General features: G+C 43.3%; 1 protein-coding gene across 3 annotated transcripts in view; it reads right to left on the bottom strand.

Annotated features, from left to right (window-relative positions):
- LOC308561935 (amphiphysin) overlaps positions 1–25,050 on the bottom strand; it is a 240,406-nt gene that overhangs the window by 85,427 nt on the left and 129,929 nt on the right. For all 3 annotated transcript variants that reach the window (XM_081147581.1, XM_081147583.1, XM_081147582.1), the window contains 3 exons: positions 21,907–21,961; positions 11,147–11,241; positions 1,641–1,736 (listed from right to left, as the gene is read on the bottom strand). In XM_081147581.1, the coding sequence (XP_081003707.1) occupies positions 1,641–1,736; positions 11,147–11,241; positions 21,907–21,961 (246 nt within the window). The remainder of the gene's footprint in view (positions 1–1,640; positions 1,737–11,146; positions 11,242–21,906; positions 21,962–25,050) is intronic.

Raw genomic sequence — 25,050 nt, 5'->3', positions numbered from 1 at the left:
CATACCGTCTTACAGAATTTAAAAATATTTTAATTTAATTTTTTAATTTCTCATCAAATTCAAAAGACTGACATATACCTTTTAATTGGATACATTCATGCAATGGCTCAATAAGGCCTTCTGCTGCCTATTATCATAACTTCATTAAAACCTATAATTTGGAATTGTTCTCTGTGACATTTTGCCAACAAGGTTAATGTATCTAGTCTGATCCACTTAGGTCCTTGTCGGGTGCCCCGGTACCTCAAAACATACTTTTGAGATGTTGGCTAACTAGAGTTAGGAATTCTGTGTGGGCCCAAGGAAATGAATTTATTGATATGAGTGCTGTTCTGACCAAGAAGTTTCACTATGTTTCATGGTCAAGGCCAGTGCAGATAGTTCCCTGGTGTTTGGCAATGGCTACAAAGAAGGCCAGGTAAGAATGGAACTTCACATCAGAAGTCACCTAATAAGATTCTGCAGACACCCATAGATACTGGTTCCTGGCCTTCTCACCCTACAGAAAGGAAAATATGTGGCTGTCTTACCTGACACTCTTCTTTGATCAGGGAAAACAATTGAGGGTAGTGGAACAGCTTATTAATGCTACCATTTGCTATATATAACCCAGATGGTTTAAAAACCATCTTTACCTCCAGAATCAATTCCAAATCTGCAATATTCAGACCTTCACCTGTGTATTTCCCCATCAACAGACCCAAGTGTCACATAAGCCAAATGTTTTAGACAAGGTATTTTTAGACCCAGATACAAAAGTATTTGAAGTGCTTATATCTCAATACAGTTGGACCTTTAACAATACGAATTGGAACTGCACAGGTCCACTGATACACAGATTTTTTTCAATAAATACACAGTTGGCTATCCTTATCCTCTGGTTTCACATTTTCATATTCAACCAAACACAGACTGGAACTGTATTTTCAATCCGCAGCTGGGAATTCACAGAAGTAGAGAGCTGACCATATGCACTGCTCTATGCCATTTTATATAAGAGACTTGAGCACCCACAAATTTTGGTGTCCACGAAGGGCGCTGGAACCAATCCCCCATGGATACTGAAGGACAACTGTAGTTAAGTTTTAGGGGCACCAAAAGTTATACATGAAATTTCAACTGCATGGGGGTCGGTACCTCTAAATCCCATGCTGTTCAAGGGTCAACTGTAGTTCAATTTGAACCTGAAAATTTCAAGGAGAGAAAAATATGCAGGTGTGCTATGAACATATGCAAAATAAACAGTACACAAAGAAAAAACAGACTTTGCTCTCACATTTGCAATAAAGTTTTCTCCTTTCCTTGTAACTGTTGTTATTCTATTGGAAATTCTTGTCAAATGCTATATAATAAAAAGTTTTCAAAATAAAAAAGATTAAAATTTGGGGGGATCTCTGATTTCCGACTTGATATCTATAGGATTAAAAAGACTTCCATAGAGAAATAAAAGCTGAAGCAGTTAACAAAAGGGGAAAATGTGATTTCTCTAACTACATTTCATTTCAAACTGCTAGGACAAAATAAGAATCCCATGCTTAAATAAATGAAAAGTTACCAACTGTCTTTGATTCCTCTTGCCCATGTTTCAATAAGTATATGGGCCATTCACTTCTTTCCTTTATAGACACAGAGTAAAATACCTTGATGTCAGGAAATTGGCCCAGATAGGTATCCAGTGTCAGCAGGGACCCATCCACTAGTTTTTGATGGAAGTCTTCCCATAGCACATCACATTTCTGAAAGAAAAAGAGAAATAAAGTGAAAACTGCTGAATTAGTTTAATTTAATACCTTTCACTAAACTTCTAAAAAATCTGAAATTAAAAAATTTGATTAGTAATATGTCCCTAGATAGTAGATGATAGAAAAAAATGTAGATTGTCTAGGCTCTTTGGCTACCAGTTCTAAATTACAATATAGGCTATTAAAAGATTTAGCTCATTAACAAATGTGACCTTTGAGACTGTGAAGAATTCCACATGGATTGCTTCTGAAGCCTTCCAGGAAATTAGAAACCAATTCAAACCAATAATAAACCACTGATGCAGCTTCCACAGAGAGAACAGAAAATTTACAGTCCTAATGGGAAAGGACCTTCCATTTATGGAGTATCAATTATGATGAACAAATATTAATATCAGATATTATTATTATTACTACTACTATCACTATGTCTAGACATTGGGTTAAATCAGTGATTTTCAACCTATTTCATCTCATGGCATACATAAAGTAATTACTAAAATTCTGCAGGACACCAAAAAATATATTTTGCCAATCTGACAAAAAAAAAGAATAGGTACATATAATTTTGGTTCATTCACACAGCTATTATTGTGTTGGCTGTTGTCAGTTTTTTTTATTTGACAGTCTAAGGAAAAAGAGGTCAGTGCCCCTGACTAAATAGCCAGGTATTGCATGTTTTAAAAATCTTGCAGCACACCATCTACCTCTTGAGGCACACAGGTTGAAAATCGCTGGGTTAAATACATATGCACACACATGCTGACATCTAATTCTCACAATAGCTTTATGAGGAAAGTCTTATTGTTGCCACTACACAGAAGAAAATACTGAAGCTCAGAGACATTATGTATCTTGGCCATCGTCATGCAGTTGATCAATGACAGACTCCGGTTTGAACCCAGGTCTGTAACCTTGAGTTTGAAGCTCATGGTGTGTATGTTATGCAAGCTGCCTCGCCAGGACAGGGTTCATAACTCACCCAGCTGTGTGACTTTGGAAAACGGAACCTCCCTGAGCTGCAATTTCTCCAGTTAAGTGACTTGACAATGTAAAGTGCTTCACAGACCCACAGGCACATAGCAGATGTGCAAAAACATCATCTCTACATTTTCCCCATTACAACAGTTGGCATCACCTGACAGTCCGCTGCTTGTTCCCCAGTATCTATGTCTCTTTCTCTTAATAATAGAAACTCAAGTTTAAGATGGCACAGGGATGCCTAGGATAGACTATATTTCCCAGCCTCCATTGCAGCTAAGTGTAGCTATGAGATGAAGTTCTGGGCAACAGAATACACTTTCAGAAAGTGCCCCCAAAAAGAGGCTAATCTTTCATAAATCTTGCTTCTTGCTAGCTAGAATGCAGAAATGAGAGCTGACAGCCAGTGTTCAGAGAGTCACCTTGAACCTGGTAGAGGCAGCAAGATTGGTAAAGATGGGTCCCTGATGCTTGTGGGTCTACCACACCATCCTGGGTCCCCACTTCCAAAGTCCTTTATGGGAGAGAGATAAATTTCTATCTTGTTAAAAACCACTTTTGGTGGGGGGTGGGGTGGGTATTTCCTTTTGTTTCTTTAAAAACTAATCCTATTTCTTACCGATCCCAAATCAAGAATTTTATGCATACAAAAAATTTTAAATCCTCAGTACGAAAAGGTTCTTCTTCTGATGTGCGTGGTCCCCAGAACATGTAGCATTCAGTTTCTTCACCATGAGAAGAACCCATATTTAGAGCTGCAACTGCAGATTCCAAAAATCCTGGCAGCCACAAGTACCAAGGTAGGGTAGCAGCTATTTCCTTAAGAATAAGTGTCAATAGTGGTACCTGCCACACATACAATGTAGTAAGTAGTGTTCTGAAAAACCAGTAACACAGGCATCTATTATTTCCTTAAAAACTCTTCATTTCATGACAAATTTTTAATTATACACCATTAATCAGAAATTTACAAAATGAATTAAGCATTAACATGATGTTAAAACAGTGTTTTTGAAGAAATGTGAGAAGATGCAATTACTTAATAGTTGCATTGGAAAATGGTGTGCGGAGGCTAGTTTCGGTAAATTCATATCCCGAACGTTTTCAAAAGAGGTAACAGCCAACACAAACTTTCCTCATAAATAAATCTCTACTTTTCCCTTGGTAATAATGAGATTATAAAGATCAAAGAAGTGGGGATGTCAGAATTTTCCTGAAGCAGCCTGATGCTGCACTGTTAACTCATCTTTCCACCGGCTGCGCAGGCCGTTGTAACATACCAGGCCTACTCTGCGCCATGGTGGCTGCATCTCCCAGATCTTCTGTGCCTAGATGAACATCAATGAGCTCCTACAACTGCTCTTCGTTTTAACCTTGATAAGGGAAAGCTCGGTCTAAAATGGCTCACAGTGCCGTGCCCCTCTTCCCCTTCCTGCAATCTGCCAAACTAGATAGGTCAGCCCCACTCTCCTACCACAACCTAGGCAGAAGCATGGATGGTATAGAACTCCTTGCCCAATTGTGTTCGGGGCTCAGACTTTGGACTTGGACTCCCCTGGGCCTGTCGGTGTAAAATAAACCTCCTGAACCCTGAGCCTCCGAGTGCTGCTTGGTCTTTCCGTAAGGTGAACGTCTCTGGTTCCGCAACATTTTTGGTTCCGCAACATTTTGACGGGGAAGCCCAACCAAGCTGGCACCTTGCAGCCACCGGTGTGGGTGGGAGCGCAGGGTGGTGAATGGCGAGGAGGAGTCACAGAGGAGAAGGCTCGAGGTGAGGTGGGAGAGAACCAGGGCCAGGGCATCTGACACAGTAAGGCCCCGGGGCCACGACCGAGTTAGGCCTGCCTGAATGGGCGGAAGGGGAGCCTGATCACCTCCCAAGGACCTCTAGTGGTCCCCAGGTAGGGTTAACCAAGGAGGAAATGTAATAACCTCTGAATGACTGTGAGAGTGAATGTGTCTGTGACCCCATGGCACTAGCCACGGGATCTGAGTGGGCCCTAATCCGTATTTGTAGTCCGCCATAATGACATAACAGTAACTCAGCTTCGGCTGACCAGGCCCAGGGATTATAGGGGTGCACCTTAGTCAAGGCTGGCACAAGTTGCAGAGAGGCAGCAGATGGATGGGCATTTGAAAGGTCCCTTCGGGGACTCCCCCACCCTTTGTCTGTATCTGACACTGTACACGGGAACATGGGAGTATATCAGGGAAAGCCCACCATCTTAGACTGTATGCTGAAAAACTTTGAGAAGGGCTTTTATGGGGACTATGGCATCAAAATGACTCCCAGCACTCTTCGCACTTTGTGCAAACTTGAATGGACCACCTTCGGGGTCAGTTGTCCCTTAGGGGGTACCTTGGATGTCCCCACAATCAGCCAGGTCTGGAAAGTTGTCACAGGAAATCCTGGCCACCCAGACCAGTTTCCTTATATAGATTCTTGGTTAGAAATAGTGAAGACGCTCCCCCTTTGAATATGGTTCTGCACCAACAGGCAGGGAGAGGCTAAGGTCTTCATTGTTCAGCCTGTAGGAAAACAGACCCCTCAAGTTTTTGTGGGAGACCAAGAAGATGAGCCTCCCATTGGGCCACCCCCCTATCTCAGAGAGTCTCGAGTACCTAAGGCCCCTCCGCTGCCAGATGTTAATACTCCACCACCATCGGTGCCACCTCCACCCCAAGGAGGAGAAGGCCCTCCCACACCCAGATGGGCTGGGAGACTTCACCCACACCAAGGAGCCCTCCAGATGCCAGTCAGAGAGTCTTGGGAACCCGAGAGGCTGAATGACGATGGTATAGTTCAACCTGGCCACTCCATGATGTACTACCAGCCAGCCCTTCTCCACCACTGACCTCCTCAATTGGAAGCATAACATCCCGCCATATTCTGAGAAGCCGCAGGCCATGATAGACCTCAAAAAATCCCTCTTCCAGACACACTGGCCAACCTGGGAAGATTGCCAGCAGCTCCTCTGTACCGTGTTCAACACGGAGGAGAGGCGTGGGATTATCAGGGGGGGCCATCAATGGCTAGAAGATAATGTCCCCGCAGAGGTGAATGATCCAGCAGGCTGGGCCCTAAGGGCGGCCCCCAAGGAGCGCCCCAACTGGGACTTCACCACTGAGGAAAGCCAGGGCCATATCCAGCGCTACCAGGAGGCAATCGCTGTGGAATTCGAAGGGGGTGCCAAAAAGCCAATGAACATGGCCAAAATCCCCTCAGTAACACAGCAGCTGGGGGAAACCCCTGGGAACTATTATGAAAGGCTTTGCAAGGCACACAGGATCTACACACCCTTTGATCCCGAGGCACCAGAGAGCCAGCAAATGGTCAACACTGCCTTCATGGCACAGGCCACCCCTGACATCCGGAGAAAACTCCAGAAACAGAAGGGTTTCACCAGCGTGAATATCACTCAATTGATAGAAATAGCCAACAAAGTCTATACGAACAGAGGAGCTGCCGCCGAGTGGGAGGATGACAAGAAGATGAAGAAAGTTAGCCTCCTAGCAGCGGCCCTCAAAGAGGAGGGATCAAGAGGGCAAAAGAAGACTTTCCCACCAAAGGGGGGAAATTGATGGGCCCCACTGGTGGCAGACCAATACGCCTATTGCCAGGAGACTGGGCACTGAAAAAATTAGTGTCCAGGAAAACCTCGGAAACCTAGCAAATATCAAGGGGAGCCACAAGAAGGCAACCTTGTAAGGGGACCGGGCTTGCCCCATGAGCCCAGGGTAAGGATGAATGTCGAGGGCCAAAATGTGACTTTTATGATAGACACTGGAGCAGAACACTCGGTAGTCACTACGCCTGTGGCCCCCTGGGGAGGAGAACAGCCACAATACTTGGAGCAACAGGGGACCGGGCAGTTCAGAAATCCTTCTGCCAAGCTCGCTGTGTGAACTTGGGGGCCATTGGGTACGGCATGAGTTCCTGCACATGCCAGAATGCCCCATCCTTCTCCTCGGCTGAGACCTCCTCTCTAAGCTAGGGGCCCAGATAACCTTTGGATCAGGAGGGACTACCACCCTGCAGCTACACCCCAGTAGCGAAGACTCCGCACCCCTCATTATGGCAGTCGGCACCCCAAGAGAGGGAGAGTGGAGGCTGTTTAGCACTCTGGAATAGAGTGACACCCCCCCCCAGGTTTTGGGTGGAATTTCCTCTCATCTGGGCTGAAGATAACCCTCCTGGACCTGCCGTCAACCAGGCCCCAGTGATAGTTGAGCTAACACCCAGAGCTCACCCACAGAGGCAAAGGCAGTATCCCATCCCCGAGAGGCACACTTGGGTACCCGAGACCACCTAGTCAAGCTCAGGGATTCTGGTAGCCTGGTCAAATGCCAATGGCCTTGGAACACTCCCCTGCTGCCTGTCAAGAAACCCAGGGGTAGATACTGGCCAGTGCAGGACCTCTGGGCCATCAACAAAGTAACTGTCCCCTTGCATCCAGTGGTTCCAAACCCATACACCCTCCTCAGTCAGGTCCCTGGCACCGCCACATGGTTCACCTGCCTAGACCTAAAGGATGCCTTCTTCTGCCTTCAGCTCGCACCCCAGAGCCAGCCCTTATTTGCCTTTGAATGGACAGATGCAGACACAGGAAGACAGGTGCAACTGACCTGGACCCAGTTACCACAGGGTTTTAAGAACTCACCCACCCTGTTCGAGGAGGCTCCAGCTGCCGACTTAGCCACTTACCCACGAGAGGGTGTCTGTCCAATGTACCCTTATCCAGTATGTGGATGACCTACTCCTTGCCAGCGAAACCAAGGAAAATTGCATGGCAGGAATACGGGCCCTCCTCAAATTACTGTCAGAAGCTGGGTATCGCGTCTCATGGAAGAAGGCCCAGATCGGCCAACGGCAAGTCCGGTACCTCAGGTTCCTCCTTTCACAAGGCCGCTGGGCCCTAGGACCCAAGAAAAAGAAGGTGATCACCTCGCTGCCACACCACAGATGAAGAGAAGCCTTCAAGAGTTCCTAGGGGCTGCAGGGTTTTGCTGGATGTGGATTCTGGGCTTCTCAGCAATAGTGAGACCCCTTTATGCTGCCTTAGCTGGTCCTGATTGAAGTCCTCTGTTGGACAGAGGAAGCAGAGGAGGCATTCCAGAGCATCAAATCAGCCCTTGGACAAGCCCCTGCATTGGGACTGCCTGACACTGAGAGACCATTCAACCTGTTCATCCATGAAAAGGACAAGATAGCTTTGGGGTACTCACACAGCCTGTCAGTCCATGACAAAGGCCCATTGCATACCTGTCTAAGAAAATGAACTCAGTAGCCACTGGATAGTCCCCCTGTCTCTGTACCCTAGCAGCTACCATCCTCCTCATCAAGGAAGCTGACAAGCTCACTCTCGGACAGGAATTGAATACCAAGATACCACACTCAGTTGTATAGCTCATGAACAGCCAAGGGCACCAGTTCCTCTCAAACTCCCACCTAGCTCAATATCAGGGGTTACTCTGCAAGAGCCCCCGCATCACCCTGGAAACTGTATGCAGGTTAAACCCAGCCACCTTCCTCTCCACAAAGGTGAACAGGATCATGACTGTGCAGTGGTAACTGATGAGGTCAGTGCGAGTCGCCCGGACCTGTGGCACCAGGCCATCCAAAACCCGGAGCTAACACTGTTTTGTGATGGCAGCAGCTATCTCCAGGAAGGGGTCCACAAGGCCAGGTATGCAGTAACCATATCTGAAGAGATCTTAGAAGCAAAGGCGTTGCCCGCCAAGTGGTCAGCACAGAGGGATAAACTGCAAGCTCTGATCCAGGCCCTAACCCCTGGTAAGGGCAAGCAGGTTAACATCTACACTGACTCCCACTACACATTTGCCACAGTCCACATACACAGGGCCATCTACAGGGAAAGAGGCCTCCTCACAACAGCAGGAAAAACTATTAAGCAGAAATCTTAAAACTACTAGAAGTTGTTTGGCTCCCAAGGGAAGTAGCCATTTTCCACTGCAAAGGACACCAGAAAGGAATTGACCTCTCTGCAAAAGGAAACCGCTTAGCAGATGAGGCAGCGAAAGGAGCCACCCAGAAGGAATTGTCCCATCCAGATCCAACTCCAGTCCTCGCCCCAGTAAAAGATTCCCACCAGCCTAAGTACACCCCTGAGGAGACTAAATGGGCCAAGGAAGAAGGGGCTACCTTCATGGCACAGGGCTGGTGGCCACTACTGGATAGCTGCATCATAGTCCCGGTAATCCTCGGGCCTCACCTGGTACCTGAGTACCATTAGCTCACCCATCTTGGAAAAACTGCCCTGGAAACCCTTCTGAAAAAACAGTATTACATCAGCCATCTGCGGGCGCTGTGCTAAGCAGTAGGGGAACGGTGCGCTGCCTGTGGAACAACACGCATTCCATGCCTTGGCCCTCTCCTGGAGTCCAGAGAACAGGAAACGCCCCTTTTGAGGACCTAGAGAGAGATTTCACGGAGGTCCTGTCCAGGCGCGGGTACAAGTATCTCCTAGTTTTAGTTTGCACATACTCAGGATGGGCCGAAGCATTTCCCACCAGGACTGAAAGAAGCAGAGAAGTCACAAAAGCCCTCCTATGGGAAGTCATCCCTAGATTCAGCCTACCGCTGAGCAGCCACAGTGACAACGGACCAGCCTTCATAGCTGAAATCATCCAGACCCTGTTGAAGGCCTTTGGCATATCATGGAAACTCCACAAGGCATACCGGCCTCAGAGCTCAGGGAAAGTAGAGCGCATGAACCGTACCCTTAAGGAAACATTAGCCAAATACAGCCAAGAAACCAGTCTCTCCTAGGTAGATCTACTGCCCTTGGCCCTGCTACGTACCCACTGCACCCCTGGAAAGTTAGACTTTTCCCCTTTTGAGATAGTATATGAAAGGCCTCCCCCCAAGTTTAGGAAGCATCCCAGGAGACCTAGTATGAGTCAAGGATCGGAAAAAGGAGACCCTCAGGCCACGTTGGACAGGACCCCATACCGTAGTTTTAACCACCCCCATTGCTCTTAAAGTTACAGGTATCACCCCGTGGGTCCATCATTCCAGAGTCAAGAAAGCCCACATTATTCCTGAGGAGGAGCGCTCAGATGATTGGAGACCCCTCAAGATCCAGCTAAGGTGGACAGCTACCTGATGAGCACAGAACACCTCTGGTTCCTAGTTGCAGCCGTATTCATCACCATGATCCTTGGACTTGGACTTGCTGTGACAGCCCCTCCTGACTGGACTTTAAAATTCAGTCTCCTGCCTAACCACAGCCAAGGTCCTAGCTTTATGAGGGTATTGGCTGCTAGATGACTTTAATGATGCCCTCTGAGGCTTGCTGCCTCCAGGGCATCAAAGTGGGGAATGATAAGGGAAAACTCGGTCTAAAATGGCCAACAGTTCCCCCCAGGGCTTCCCCTTCCTGCAGTCTGCCAACTTTCCCAGGCACCAAACTAGATAGGTTAGCCCTGCCCTCCTACCCCAAGGTAGGCGGAAGCATGTACAGTATATAACTTCTCGTCTGACTGTGCTCTGGGCTCAGACTTTGGACTTGGACTCCTCTGGGCTCACCGGCGTAAAATAAACCTCCTGAACCCCGAGCGTCCGACTGCTGCTTGGTCTTTCCATAAAGTAAATGTCTCCGGTTCCTCAACAACCTGACAGGTGGCTTTCTAATATCAGTAATAAATGAACAACTGGGCATGATGGCAGTGATGTGAATACAAAAACTTTAAATGTGTTATTAGTAGGCACACTTATTATTCTCCCTTTGCACATGAGGAAACTAAAGCCCAAGAAGTTAAAGAACTTGTCCAACCTCACTCATCACACAGACCTGGCCCATTCAACCTTCCTCAAAAGAGTAATATCCACTTGCTCACTTCCAGACTGCCCTCGGCTATAAACTGGATTTCAGGTGTTAAGACGTGTCTAGGAACAAGGCATTCAAGAAGTTAAACTCCTATTAGAAGGCCAACTGCATCTGTCCCCAGGCTCTGCAGACCAGTGAACAGACTAGCTGCTGTTTAAGTGAAATAGATGCTCTTCCCAGCTCCTGTCCCTGCTTTCCAAGAGGGATGGGGAAAGAAAGGGCGCAGAGGTGAAGTCAGTACACAACCACATGCCATGAGCCCATTGTCTTGCTGAAATGGACTGTTAAGATGGGTAGTAAGGGACAGAAAAATGCTATTCTTATTTTGAGGAAAAATAACCTTTAACCACAGCTTTCTACCCAAGTGGCCTTACAATCAGTTCTCTAATGACTGAATTTGGGATGATCTGGGTGGCAGAATTTTATGGTGCCTTCTGGGTTCCTGGTGTCCCCTCATGATTAAAGCCAAGAAGTGGTAAGAGGGATCAGGGAATAGGCTGAGTGCACAGAAATCGGTGGGAGGCTAACAGAAGCACCCTGAGGCCTCCTGTGTGGGGCCATCCTGGCTCTTACCTCTCCAACCATCTTCACATCTTCCCGTCCATACCAATCAGGCTCATAGACTTCATGCAGCGACTCGGTGAGCTTCATCGAGGCTTCTTGCATGCCTAGCGTTGGAGAAAAACAACTCCTGTTAGAAATGCCTGAGGAGTCTCTTCCTTTCCCCTATTTTTCCAAGTGAGAGAAAAATATTCGTTAATCATTTAAGCAAAAATTGTGGAGGCACAGCTGCTAATTGCATCTATAATCACATCCTTGCTTGAGGGCTCTCTAAGACTTATTTGATTACAGTGTGCATTTTCTATCATTTACATGACGATAGATATTGGGTCTTGACAAAATCAACAAGGTGTCCTACTCTGAAAACAACAATAATAATGTGTCCTATTATGCATGCTGTCACTTGCTAAATGGCATGGAACCATAAATGTATAGGACACCTAGAATACTTGTCCATAAAAGTACAGAGTCCCCAAAATAAAATTAATCCTAAATGACTTTAAACACAAGAAATGAAGCATTTTTTAGAAGCAGGTAAAAGCAAAATCAATAGACTTTTAGGACATAACAGTTGAAGGTGGTTTAAGTGGTCTAACAATTTTTGAAGGAAAAAAATTATTTCTTTTTCCAATATTATTAAAATCTATATATACAGTTTTAAATCAGAACTCTCAGAAAGCTTAACACTCTTAAGTCTATGGGTCAGAATCTCAGTAGAAATACATTTGGTATGCTATAATAATTTGGTTATTAATAATTGGATAGATATAAAGTTTCCAAGTGCAATATGGTAATATGAAGTACCACCAAGTCTTTTCTACCCCTCCTTCCAAACACGGAGGTGAAGTGTGGATGGCCAAGGAGATAGCTCAGGCTGAGAACAAAACAAGATGGATTCTTTGGCTGGTGACTTGGAGAAGTGCTTCTCTAACACCAGCCAGAAGGTGGAACCTGGCGGAGTTGGTTTCTTGGCTTTTGTGACTACGAAATATGAAAGGGGGCAGGATAAAGGGAGAGGAGAGAATGAGTGCTGTCATTGGAAACAAAAACACAACTTATAACTTAATGCCAGTGAATCAAAGATAGAAAGTTTTTTTAAACTGTAAGCTGCAACAGTCTAGACTCAACTGGGTGCTTGTTGGATTTAAGGGAGTCCATTCTGGCTTCCATTGAAAGAGAAAAAACAAAACAAAAGATGTCTGAAATGACAGAAGTATATCCTTGAAGAGTATGTATAAAAGTCAACATGTAATTTGGTATTTCATAGTACTTTCCCATTCTCTAGGCACAGAATGACCCCACTTTCCTTCCCCTGATAACAAGGAGATACATATTTGGTCTTTGCACATTATTGGCTGGAACGTGATTCAGGGCCACATGAAGTGTCAAAGCCTGTAGGCCTCTCCCCATGAAGTGCATCACTGAGCATATTAAAGGAACCCTTTACAACAGGCTGAAACACCTCAACCACAGGATGAAGCCCCAGCAGACTAGGGTGGGGAAAACAGTGATGACTCAAGTCACTGGGAACTCTGATGAAATGAGAGTCCTGTAGGTGTACAAAAGCCAAAAAATCATGCAAAAACCTGCATCTGTCCCCTAACACTTTGAATTCAAGCAAATGAGGATGCTCTCTCTTGTACATGTGGTCATTGTGAGGTGGGTGCAACATGATCTCAAGTGTCCACATTCACCCCTCCCTAAGTACAAGCAAATCTATACTAAAAATGTAACCCTAAAATTCATACCAAATGTTAGTCACTGGATAATCCCCTTCCATATTTAGATGCCAAAAGGCTTCTGAAGTTTTTTCCTTATAAACAACTGTTTAGATAGGTTACTAATTTCTTAATAAGAAGGAAAAGAAATAATGGTATTATTGGACAAATAACCTTTATGGTGAAAATAAAACTGTGAATGTAAGCTTAAAATAAATTTACATAAGCCCTTACTCATTGAGGTTGAAAGCAAAATGTTACAGTAAATATGTCTAGCAGCCAAAAATAACTACTAATTGCTGTGTGGCTAAGTAGTGATGGACAATTTGGAAAGAATCCATTTTGACACAGAAATTGTTCCTAGAACACTTCATAGGAAGTACTTGGAAGGATATGCAAGTGAACAAGACACACGCCTTGCTTTTAAGGAGCATAGAGACTGGCAGAGATTTCAGGAACTCAGAATTTACTCTGCTGACAGACACAAGAGGAAAAAAGCTAAAACCCAAGTTTCTTCAATGTAATTTGGCAACATTAAAGCACAACAGATGCTAAATGGCATTTAATAACATTTAATAGCCAACATTTTCTTAAAAGATCAGTGACTTTCATAGAAGAATTACTGTCTTACTACTAGATAGGAACCACTTCCCTCTCTTCAAAATTTTGGGCTTTCTCCAAGGCATTTATTGTAACAACCTCTATTTACATTTGCAACCAAATTTGTGAGTCTCTATTTCATGATCTGACATTTGTTGCATAGACTACACTGCTACACCAGTCCTCTTTGCTTAAGCAGCCTGAGGATATGTTTTAGTTAAAAATAACATCAGTTAAAATGCATTATTACAATAACCAGCAGCAGCTTTAAACCACCAACAGAATATCTAAAATATTGCAAGTTTTACCCATTGTTTAGAAGAGAGTCATTTAAGAACACAGGGGTTGCCTCAGGTAAAAGGAAGTCTTTAGTCTAGAGTGTCAAAGGGGAGAGTTAGTAGGGGAAAAATAGGCAGATTATGAAACAGCCCTACAGCTGGGGTCATGTTGCCACATAACAAGTCACATATAATTCTACTTAGAGAAAGATCTTGTGTGTTCACTATCCCCGTGTCTGGCCTCCACTACTACCCACATCCCAGTGACTCCTCACTCCAGATCCCTACTGGACATTTCCACTTGGATGTCCTACCAGTACCTCTAACTTCACATATTCAAAACAAACAGAACTTTCCTGTCAAAACCTGCCCTCACTCCTCTTCCCAATCCTCGTATCACCCAGTTGTCTCAGTTAGAAAACTGGAAGTCATCTTTCATGCATCCTATTTTACTGAATTGGTCAGCAAGACAAGCCAATTCTGTCTGATATTCAAATGAAGTCCCTTCCTTCCAGGCCCACTGCCACAGCACTCAAAAAGAACCCATCATCTATTATTTAGATTAGACCAAATAACTCACATAAATGGTTGAGCAAGCACTTACACACAGCGAATAGTCAAATGTCAGCCTTCATAAAAACTACTTTTGGAGGCAGTGTGGCACAGTAATTAAGATCCTTATTTGCAATCAACCGGCCTGTGTTAAAATCTTGGTTCCATCATATACTATCTGTGCAATCTTAGGCAAATTACCCAGCTACCCTAAATCTCATTTTTCCAAAGCATACATTACTAATAAATAATAGTGCATGCCATAGGTTGCAGTGAGAATCACATGGAATTAAACAGTTAAAACTTGTGTCAGTGCCTGGCACGTAAGAGTTCAATAAATGCTCACCATTATTATTATTGTGCTAGACTTCTAAGTCTCCTTGGAGTTTCATTTCCTCTAGCCTGAATTCCACACAACCACAAAAATCACTTTTCTAAAATGCTAATCTGATCATGTGACTCATATTCTTGCCTATAATAATGTAATGATACTCTTCCCTGCTGACGGAATAAACTCCCAATATGATGAAACACATAAGCACCTCTTTGTACAAACGCTGCCTACCTTTCCATTGAGCTCAATATCCTGCATGCCCTTCTACCTGAAAAGTCCTTCCAGCATCAACCTCCTTCTTTGGTATATCTTATAACCTGATGACCAGGCCCATTCAAGTGTAAGTTCCTAGGAAAGACCATTCCTGACCTGGTATCCTGTCCCTTAAGTAGAGTGAGGGTCTGTCTTCTGTTATGATGGCACATGTGTGGACAGAGCTGACTCCATCTTGAAAAACTGAGTCCGTCATAAAGCTTATACCAGATTAACTTTTGAGTGAATGAGTCCAGACCTTTGAGCCCTCAGTGGACTCTGGAATGTGTATAGAGGTTTCAGGATAGTCACAGAGCTTCAGTTACTCCTTCCTGTGGGGCAAGGAGCCCTAGATATTATCTACCTCATTAGCTCACCCTGGCCCCGGGCCTGCCAATGTCTGGTCTCCCCCTAACCACCCACACACTTCTTTCCTTGTACCTAGGCCCATCTCTAAGGCAGGATAAAAGAGGGTGGTCTAGAAGGTGAAAGATTCAGAGATCAGAATGTCCTGCTGCCGCCCAGGACCCATTTCTGTACATAAGTTCCCTATTAAACTCTGTAAGTCAAAAAGCTGGATTTGTCTGCCTGGTTCTTGGGTCTCTTGGCTCCTTCGGCATCTGGGTGCCACTTGGCACACACAGCCTTTTCACAGAACAGCACACAATGCATATTTCTGTTAAAATGCATATTACGATGCACATCAGGCTTTTTTGTTTATTCAACTTTCTCCCCATCTCTACTGCAAGCTCCATGACAGCAGGCACTGTGTCTTGTTCATCTCTCATCTCCATCCCCTAGAAGAGTGTCAGGCCCATAAATGAGGCTGAATGCAATGTTTGCTGCTAAAATGAATGAGAGCATAAGATCTACCTTACAAAGCTCAAGAATCAGCAGAAATAATAAAAACCTACAGAGGTGAATGCCACCCAGAGATTAGTGATGATAAGATAAGTAGAGTTTAACACAATTTCACAGAATCCCGGTGGTGGTGGTAGAGATTTGGAGGTTTCTAAGAATAACTGGAGCACTTTATAGATAAGGAAACCAAGGCAACTGAGAGGCTCAGTGATTTCCCACGATTGTTCCTGGAACTAGACCCAGAGCCCATCACCCTGCAGAACTACATCTTATTCCTCCATAACCTTGCCTTCAGTATAGTACAATTAGTTGGCTAGAGTTCTTTTTTGTGAAAACAGAAAAATTTGCCATGAAGGCACTTTGAAAATAAAAATTATTGATCGACTTAATGTATAACCCTTGTCTTTAAGTGTGTTCCCAAAACCCAAAATGTGCTCCAAGGAACTCTAACTCTGTAAGACTTTGAAAAGAGAAAAGCATTCTGCAGTCAAATAATTGGGAAATGCTGCCTACTCCATTAGGCATTCTGGTAATTACATTAATATGTCAAGGGTACTGATAAACTCTTTAGTACCCTGTTTAAAAATTTACTTTAACCAAAACAGTTAAAGTAAATTTTTAAACAGGGTACTAAAGAGTTTATAACTTGGTTAAAGTAATGTAAATGTGGATCTCTTTTGTGGAGTGCCATTTGTTAACATCATTCAATGAGGAAAACGTGATTGATCCTTACTCCTTCTGGAGATGTGACCATTAGAAGTAGAAGAAAGGTTGCCCTGGTGGTCCACCCAGTGTCTCTCTGGAGCTAACACTTCACTCAGTGGATTCTCCTTCTAGACCACATTAAGGAAAAGAATTAAGCCAGTCTTTTTAAACAGGATTCTCCATACTAAAGTGGTAAAATAGACCAAAATATCTACATTTTTGGGAAAGAGATCCAATTCACTCATTTATTCAACAACTGTTTCCAGTTTTTAAAAAAATCAGCTAACAGAAAAAATTCTGTGTTTAAAATAATATATGACCTCTTGTCTTCAAATCCTAAATCAATAATTAAAGAAATACTTAGAATGCCTTCTATTTTCTGACTGGCCTATTATAAATAATAAATACTTAAGGTTAATTATTTTAGTGCAGTTAATCATGAACTCTATGAGTTTGTAGAAGTTAAATTCTCTGAGCCTTACTTCTTTGCAAATGTAAAGTAAGGCTAATGTCAGCACCAGCCAGGTGGTTCAGTTGTTTGGAGCATCATCATGTGCAACAAAAGAGTTCACGGGTTCAACCCCCGGTCAAGGCCGGTAAGGGGGTCAACCAATCGATGTTTCTCTCTCATGTCAATGTCTCTCTCTCTCAGTATCCTCAGGTGAGGATTAAAAAATGAAAAGGCTAATGTCATTTATCATATAGCTGTGTTGGGTGGTTACAAAGAGGTAATATGCCTAAAACACTCATTACACAAATTAACACATACCAAGTGCTCATTAAAAAAACTAACAGTAGTAAATTGTCATTATTCCATTGTATAAATGAACTCTAATATGTGAAACTACTGCCCTACCAATGGTCAGACAGTTCAAAGGCAGTATAAGAGTGGATAAGAGCAGGGCCTTAGGAGATACACAGACCAGAGTATATATCCAGGCCTGTTGTTTACGAGGCACATGACTTTGGACAAGTTATTTAATCCCTCTGCACCTTGTTTTTCTTACGTATAATATAAAGATAATAAAGTACTTGCCTCGCAGAGTTGTCATGAGGATTAAAATTATATGTCTTACATATAAAACTTAAATACATTTTAGTTTAAAAATCAACTTTAGCTTCTGGTTAAGATGGCAGAGTAGATAAATGTGATACTGGCATACTCCCATAACCATATCAAAGTTACAACTAAACTACAGACAGCATTCAGAACCACCTGAAATCTAGCTGAACGGAAGCCCTATAACTGAGAATACACTGGTAAGAGGAAGGGAGACATGGAATAAGCTGGTCCCATATAATGTGTGGTGGTTAAAACTCAGGAAAAATAGGCTGTGGAGGTCCCCCAAAGGAGTGAGGGGTCCCAACCCCTCAGTCCAAAGCTCCAGTACAGGAAGAGAAGTCCCCATAACTTCTGGCTGTGAAAACCAGTGGGGACTGTGGCTCAGTGAGATGAAAGGCTGCAGGAGTCCCAGTGCTTCCTCTTAAAGGGCCCACACAAACTTACTTAGGCTTACTTTCTCTGAGCTCCAGTGCTGGGGCAGCAACTTGAAAGGTTTCAGGGACATATGGGGAGGATCTGAAATGTCTGGCTTCAGGGCAAGAGATGGAGAGGCAGCTTTCTCCCAGACAGAAGTGCTGGCAGAGGCCATTGTTCCTTTGCTGAGCCTTCCCCCTGCATGTGAAGGTGGGCACCATATCTGAGTATCCATCAACCTAACACTATTCACCCTGCCCTGTTGATTCCCTGAGACCTCACCCCACTCAACCTGGGGGCCCCTTCCAGAGGCTTTACCATACAAATACCCTGTCTTAGCTCATGTTGTGGACTTTCCTAAAATATCTCAAAAGTTCACAAACCCCAAACAAGCAGCACCTGGCCTGGGCATGCCCTGAACCTCTTGCTAAATGACCCCAGGCCTGGCACTAGCTACACTTGTACTCAGTTCACAGCTTGGCCACTCCTAGGCAGCTCCAAGTCCAGCACAAGTAGCAGGCATCTGCAGATCACTCTGTAGTTCATGACAGGTGGTCCTGGAAGATCACAGGTGGCAGAAGATCTTGGCCTGCACCTTCCAGGAGGCCCCAGAGCCAACACATCTGGTGACCAGCTATAGACCCAACCTATGCCATGTATGAACACACAAGGGGCAGACTCAGCAGGCACCAGAGCCCTGCTGAAGAGTGGAGTTTTGCTCTGTGGGATGGGCTCCTACCCAGCTACTCCACTGTAGCTGCAGTCCCTGTCCTCCTCGTGGCCAACAGGCCTGAGGGTCAATCCCTCACATTGATGTGCCAATAGCAATCAAGGCAATACTTCTACTAGCAAAATAAACTTTAAAACAAATACTATAACAAGAGACAAAGAAGGATCCAGGAATTCCACTTCTGGATATTTATCTGAAGAAACCCAAAACACTAAATTGAATGGACATATACATCCATATACTCAGTGCAGTGTTGTTTACAATAGCCAAGACATGGAAGCAACCTAAGTGTCCTTCAATAGATGAATGGATAAAGAAGAAGTGGCGCATATATACAATGGAATGTGACTCAACTATAAGAGAAGAATGAAATCTTGCCATCTGCAACCACATGAATGAACGTAGAGGGTATTATGCTAAGTGAAATAAGTCAGACAGAGAAAGACAAATACCATATGGTTTCACTTACATCTGGAATCTAAAAAAAAAAAAAAATAAACAAACAAGCAGAACAAAAACAGACTTACAGATACAGAGAACATTTTGACGGTTGTCAGATGGGAGGGGTTGGGTGAATAGGTGAAAAAGGTAAAGGGATTTAGAAGTGTAAATTGGTAGTTACAGAATAGTTATGGGAATGTAAAGCACAACACAGGGAATATAGTCAATAATAGAGTAATAACTAACTATGTATGGTGTCAGATAAGTACTAGATTTATCCTGGTGATCACTTTGTAACTTATATAAATTTCTAATCACTGGCTTGTACACCTGAAGCTAATGTAATATTGTATGTTGACTGTATTTAATTTAAAAATCAATTTCATTAATTTTTTATCATGACTAATTTTTACTATTAAGATTTTCATTATTTTATTATTTATCACTCTCTTTGAAATTAATTTCACACATCTGCATTGAAGTTCCTAGAATAAATTCTTAGAAATGGAACTACTATGTCAAAAGGCATGCCAAACAACACATTTAAAGGCTTCTTCCAAACTGCTCTCCTGAAAGCTATCCCTGGCCAGCAGCCACAGGAGCAGAGCAGCACACACTCACATTCTTGACAGCTCAAGGAGCCTCACCAGGCTCTCTGTGGCCTGCAGGCAGGCTGTTCCCAGCATGGCTCCCTGTCTCTCCCCACTGCTAGGTAAGCCCCTATCTGACCCTGGCCTAGTGAGGAAACTCACTCAAAAGACCAACCACCATCAGGTCTTCCCCTATGCAAGTAATAATAAAGGCTATGTCTTTCCCCTCTGGTCCTCCATGTGGTGTTTTTTTTGGACTAGCAAAGAACAGCGTGGCGCTCCTGGGATTGGAGCTCCTATGGTACACCTGGCTTAGCAGGCAGGATTGGCAGTATAGTCCAGAAAACTCTGGTTTCCAGTCTGAGGATGTGGGCATGCCTAACAGGGAAATCCCTGGAGGGAAATCCCGGGGAGATTGGGAGGAGGGACACTCCTGGGGTGGCCAGGGGAAATTCTGAGATGGGCCACAGGTTCCATATGTTTTGAAGTAGCAAGCTTCTAGATTAATAGGGATCAACAAGGGACTGGGGGGACAACCCCTGCCTCGGGCTTGATTGCTCAAAATCCTGAGAACCTTGGGAAAAGATCAAGCAGGGAAGCCAAAGGATTGCCAGGCACAGTTGGCACAGTGTCCAGTTTGCTAGTCTGAGGAGGAGGAAGCTGACTCTGGCCTGAATCCGGGCTGTGGTAGCACACCCAGAATAAAACCCCAGTTAAGTGGGACCCTACTCCTACAAGGAGATACTTGTTCAAAAAGAACCAGTCCATGCTGCCCCCAACCCTGTGCCAGCTGGAGGAGGAGCATGTGAGGAAGAAAGAAACTCGCACTTTTGCATTCTAATTGTTCTCTTGGAATGTTACATCTTACAGAAAGGCAGAGATCTTTGTCACTTGCTTTATAAGCATACCTATAATCATGTCATTTTAAGTTTTGTCATTCGCAGACAGTCACTTTTACTCATGCATTTGCAAAGAGATTTCATCTTAAAGATCCATGGAAAGGACTGTGTGACTTATTCTAAAATAGTTTTCCGAGAACAAATTTTCAATCATGCCTTCAGACTGAATTTGTGGAGGTGCTGGAGGATGATCTGGATGGAGAGGAGCTGATCACATGGGCCTGGGTGAGCTGGGGATGGTTATTGTTTTTTTGTGACTTTGTTCAAAGTACTGCTGGTTTGGAGGATGTATTTTGTTTTCCAGATATAAGGGCGCTTGTATTTTCCTTTGAGCAGTTTGGTAAATTATATCTTTGTAAGCAATACCAAAACATCTATACTTTTCTCCCTACCTGATCCCTCTAGAATTTGGAAACTTAATGAGTGAGTATTGGAGCTCCTACAGTACACCCTAGTAAAGACCTGTCACCCAACACTAGAGACTAAGTCTATTGTATTTTATTTTAATTACTCTAGTATACGTCTTTGAACATGTATTTAAATTTTTATTATATCTGGAGTTGAGAAGGAGAGAGTAGATTGTGATGTTGGGAGTCTCACTTTTTTCTGAGTGTTTGGCCAGTTTATCCCAGACCCCTTGTGAGACATTCCATTCTCTCCTCACTGATCTCAAAATCTGCCTTGTGACCCATCATACCCATAGGTACACTCAGATATGAACCCCTGCTGGGAGCTGGATGATACCGGACAGGAAGAGATGGAACCCTCGTCCCTAATGCTCTCTCCTCCCTCCACCACTGGCCTCATTTCTTTGCCTTTTATAGCTGCAGCAGAAACCAATGCCATGGCCTCTTTGTCCCCATACAGTGTCAGGGTTACAGGTGTGGCTGGTCTCCACAAATCACAGGCAGTCCAGGACTGTGATTCCTGATAATTCTCCACACCTGTCACTGCCACAATTCTTGCCCCTTCCAACTAGAGGCTTAAGTGTGACTCTGTGAGTGTTCTCTTGGGACATGTTCTCCCTCAGGGTGTAAACCAGCTGCAGCTTTTCTTAAGGTCTCGAGCTTGCTCTAACAACTTTCCTAGAAATCTCTGGCACATGGGAGGCTCTTACTCCTAATTTCCAGCATTACGGCAGACATTTTTTTCCTTGTATATTCTGATTATCACTTCAATGGGAATTTGGAAGTAGGTGGATTGGAACACCTGTGATCAAGTACCATCTTGCCAGAAAGCCAAATGGCTTTGTAATTAACACTCAATCCTGTCACTCATGAATTACAAGAACAACCTGCGCTTGGTAACATTCTGTAAACAACTCACACACATTACCTTTGATAGCTGCTAAATATCCTCGGAGTTCTCGCTGAAGTCTGGTACCCTCTGCCTGGAAAACACACAAAGAGATGCTTAGCCCCTTGTCTATATTTTGCACGCAAACGTGTACCAAGCAGTAAGTCTCAGAATTATTATTGCCAAAGCACTCTTGAAAGAACATAAATGTGTGGATACAGACTAAACAAGCCCATAAGTCTAGACATGTATAGAGATTTTATTCAGTTTAAAAGAAAAGGACAAGGCAAGCACAATTTTGCTAAGAATGGAAACTGTGGCCCACCAAAAAGATTCCTGCATATTCAAGAGCCAGCAAGTCTATAAATTTTGGCACATGGGTTATAAGGGGAGGAAACTGATCACCACTGTCCAATAGGGTAGCCCACTAGCCACATGTGGCTACTCAGTGCTTGCAACATGACTAGTCTAAATAGAGATGTATTATAAGAGTAAAATACACACTGATTTCAGGGACTTCATACAAAAATTTTTCATTAATATATTTTATCAATTGCATGTTAAAGCAACAATATTTTGGATACACTGAGTTAAACAACTGTGTTATCAAAATTAATTTCACCTGTTTCTTTTCACTTGTTTAATGTGTACACTAGAAATTTAAATTACATATGTGGTTTGCATTACACTTCTTTTGGACATTATTGGAATAGAGAAATTGTTAAAATGTAAATTTTGACATATGAATCTTAGTTTTGGTTTGGATTACCCTTAGAAACTCAGAGACCCTGAGTTGAGGATTAGATTACAAATAGTTTAATCTGGAATTAACCCAGGAAATATCAATAGGGATATGGAGAACTGAGGCAGGGAAGGGAAGAGAGCCATTACAGGTGCATTATCAAGAAAGTTACCATGGCAGCAACTGGCCTTAGTCCCACTGGAGAACTCTGGGAGATAGTGTCAAACTCTATAGATAGCCTAGCCGAGGGGCAAGGAAGCTGGAGCATTTATCCATCAACTCCTGACAGTCATTGGTTGAGAACTGCTCCTGGGAGAGATTAATTCCCCCAGTATGTCCACACAGGGGCAGAGAGGTCTCCAGTCACCAGAAAAAATCCTCAGGCAAAGAATTTCCCTTGCTGGAAGTTCCAACTAAATCTAGTGGGCTCAGAAAAGGTAGGTGCTAGGGGCATATGGCTGGGCATCCACAGTGTGTGCTTTGACACTACACCTGAAAATATAAAAATATATGTACTTAATTGCATAATTATTTAATGAAATTGCATAGAGCTAGCATACTGAATGACTCCACCTTGATAATTTATAGTACTTGATAGTTAATAATACAGTTAATAATATAGCAACTATAATAGTCATAAGTAAGTGAACAACTATTTGTTAGTATTTACCAGAAAAAGGGAAGGGATGAAGGGAAAAATATCTACTTTCTTCAGTGAATTACAATCTAGTAGGGGAACTAAAATATCTAAATAGAAAATTACAAAGTAGATTACATTTACTTTGCACTGCAACAGTCATGCAAAGTGTTTAGAGTACAAAGACAAGACAAAATACCCATCACATTTAAAGATAGATCGTGATTAATACAAAGAAATTCTGAAAAGAATTGTTTAAGACTACGCTGGACCCCCAAAGGGATTCTGTATGAGCATATTTTCCTGGTACAGTACAAATATAGTGACTTTTTTTTAATGAAATATATGTAATACTCAGGTGAGGTTTTCTTTATCTGCACTAAACTCAAGCTATTTTTGTCATCTCTGTAAATCCAGGTACTACCAGATAAAAGCTTAGGGTTAATTCATTTGCTGGCACATAATGAAGTTCAGCCAGCATGGTTCTAATCGGAATGCCAAAGCAGTAATCATCAAAGTTTTAAACAACTGACTTTCTCATGACTCATCATGGTTTGAAAATCAAAACTCTAGATTTTGCTTGTCTTGCTGAGCCATTCAGAAATGTAGTGTGAAGGTAAACTGCCATGAGCTAGACAAACAACATAACAAAACCCATGTTGGATTTTCAAAACATCAAAGCATAGTGGAAATCTATAGGGAAAGGATGATGAGAATGGGTAGAAAATGCTGATGATAAACACTTGGGTAAAGATACAGAGTAAATGGATCCAGAAAAGAGTCAGGCCAAAATCCTCAACATCACTATGAAAAATAAGAATGTGGGAAGAAAGAAGTAGGTCTTTCTTCTACTAAGTCTCTCTTATATGACAGGCACTGTGCTTGATTCTGAGTACATAAAAACCTGAAAAGCTATGGCTTTGGGATATTTTATTCTCGTCACATCTACACTGCATCTTTCTACCAGATCTGTTTTGGGGAAGGATTATACTTTCTTCCCCATGAACATCAAGCTTGGCTGTGGGACTTGAAATGTGAGGGGAAGTGGCATGATGCTTCTGAGCAGATGTAAGAGCCATCATATAGACATACCACCTCTTTCCCTCACCATGAGCCTCGTACTATTCCAGATAAGGGTTGCTTCTCCATCATGGATCATAGAGCAAAGGAACAAGAAGTGCATCCACCATTCACATTTTCATAAGTGAGAAATAAACGTCTGTTGTTGAAAGCCACGGAAGTATTGCTACTACAGCGTAACCTACCCAAACAGCCTGCTACAATGGTTCACCATCAACAGTGGAAATGCTGAAAGATGAAGGATGAAATCTAACAGGAAAAAGAGCCAATGGAATTAATGAGCAGAAGAGCACTGAAGGCACTTACAAAAACACTTCAGAAAGGAAATCAAATTGAAAAAATCAAAGACAAAGGGAACCGTTTAGCAAATTGAAGCCCACATGCTGGTCAAGTGATGGAAAGAAGTAGAAAGGTTCTGAGAGAGGACAGCCAGATCCACAATCATTTGTTACAACAGATGGCAAATAATTTAGAGAGAGTAATACCTGTAATTAGATAAGTGATTTACCTACACAGATCTAGACCCAGACCAACTGGATGCCTAAGCCCTAAAGGGTACAATCAGGATTTAAATACGATTGGAATCCCCTAAGGCCACATTTCTCAAAGTGGTTAAGTGTAGACCTTGGGGGTACTTAATGGTTTGTCTAGGGCACATACAGCCGCAAAATAAACCTAAAGCATCTCTCTAGAACAACAATTTATTGAGGCTGGAGGGGGAGCA

Source organism: Miniopterus schreibersii, assembly GCF_964146895.1.
Source record: "Miniopterus schreibersii genome assembly, chromosome: 9".
NCBI lineage: Eukaryota > Metazoa > Chordata > Mammalia > Chiroptera > Miniopteridae > Miniopterus > Miniopterus schreibersii.
The sequence above is the reverse complement of the archived record's forward strand: the minus strand, read 5'-3'. Positions and strand labels throughout refer to the sequence as shown.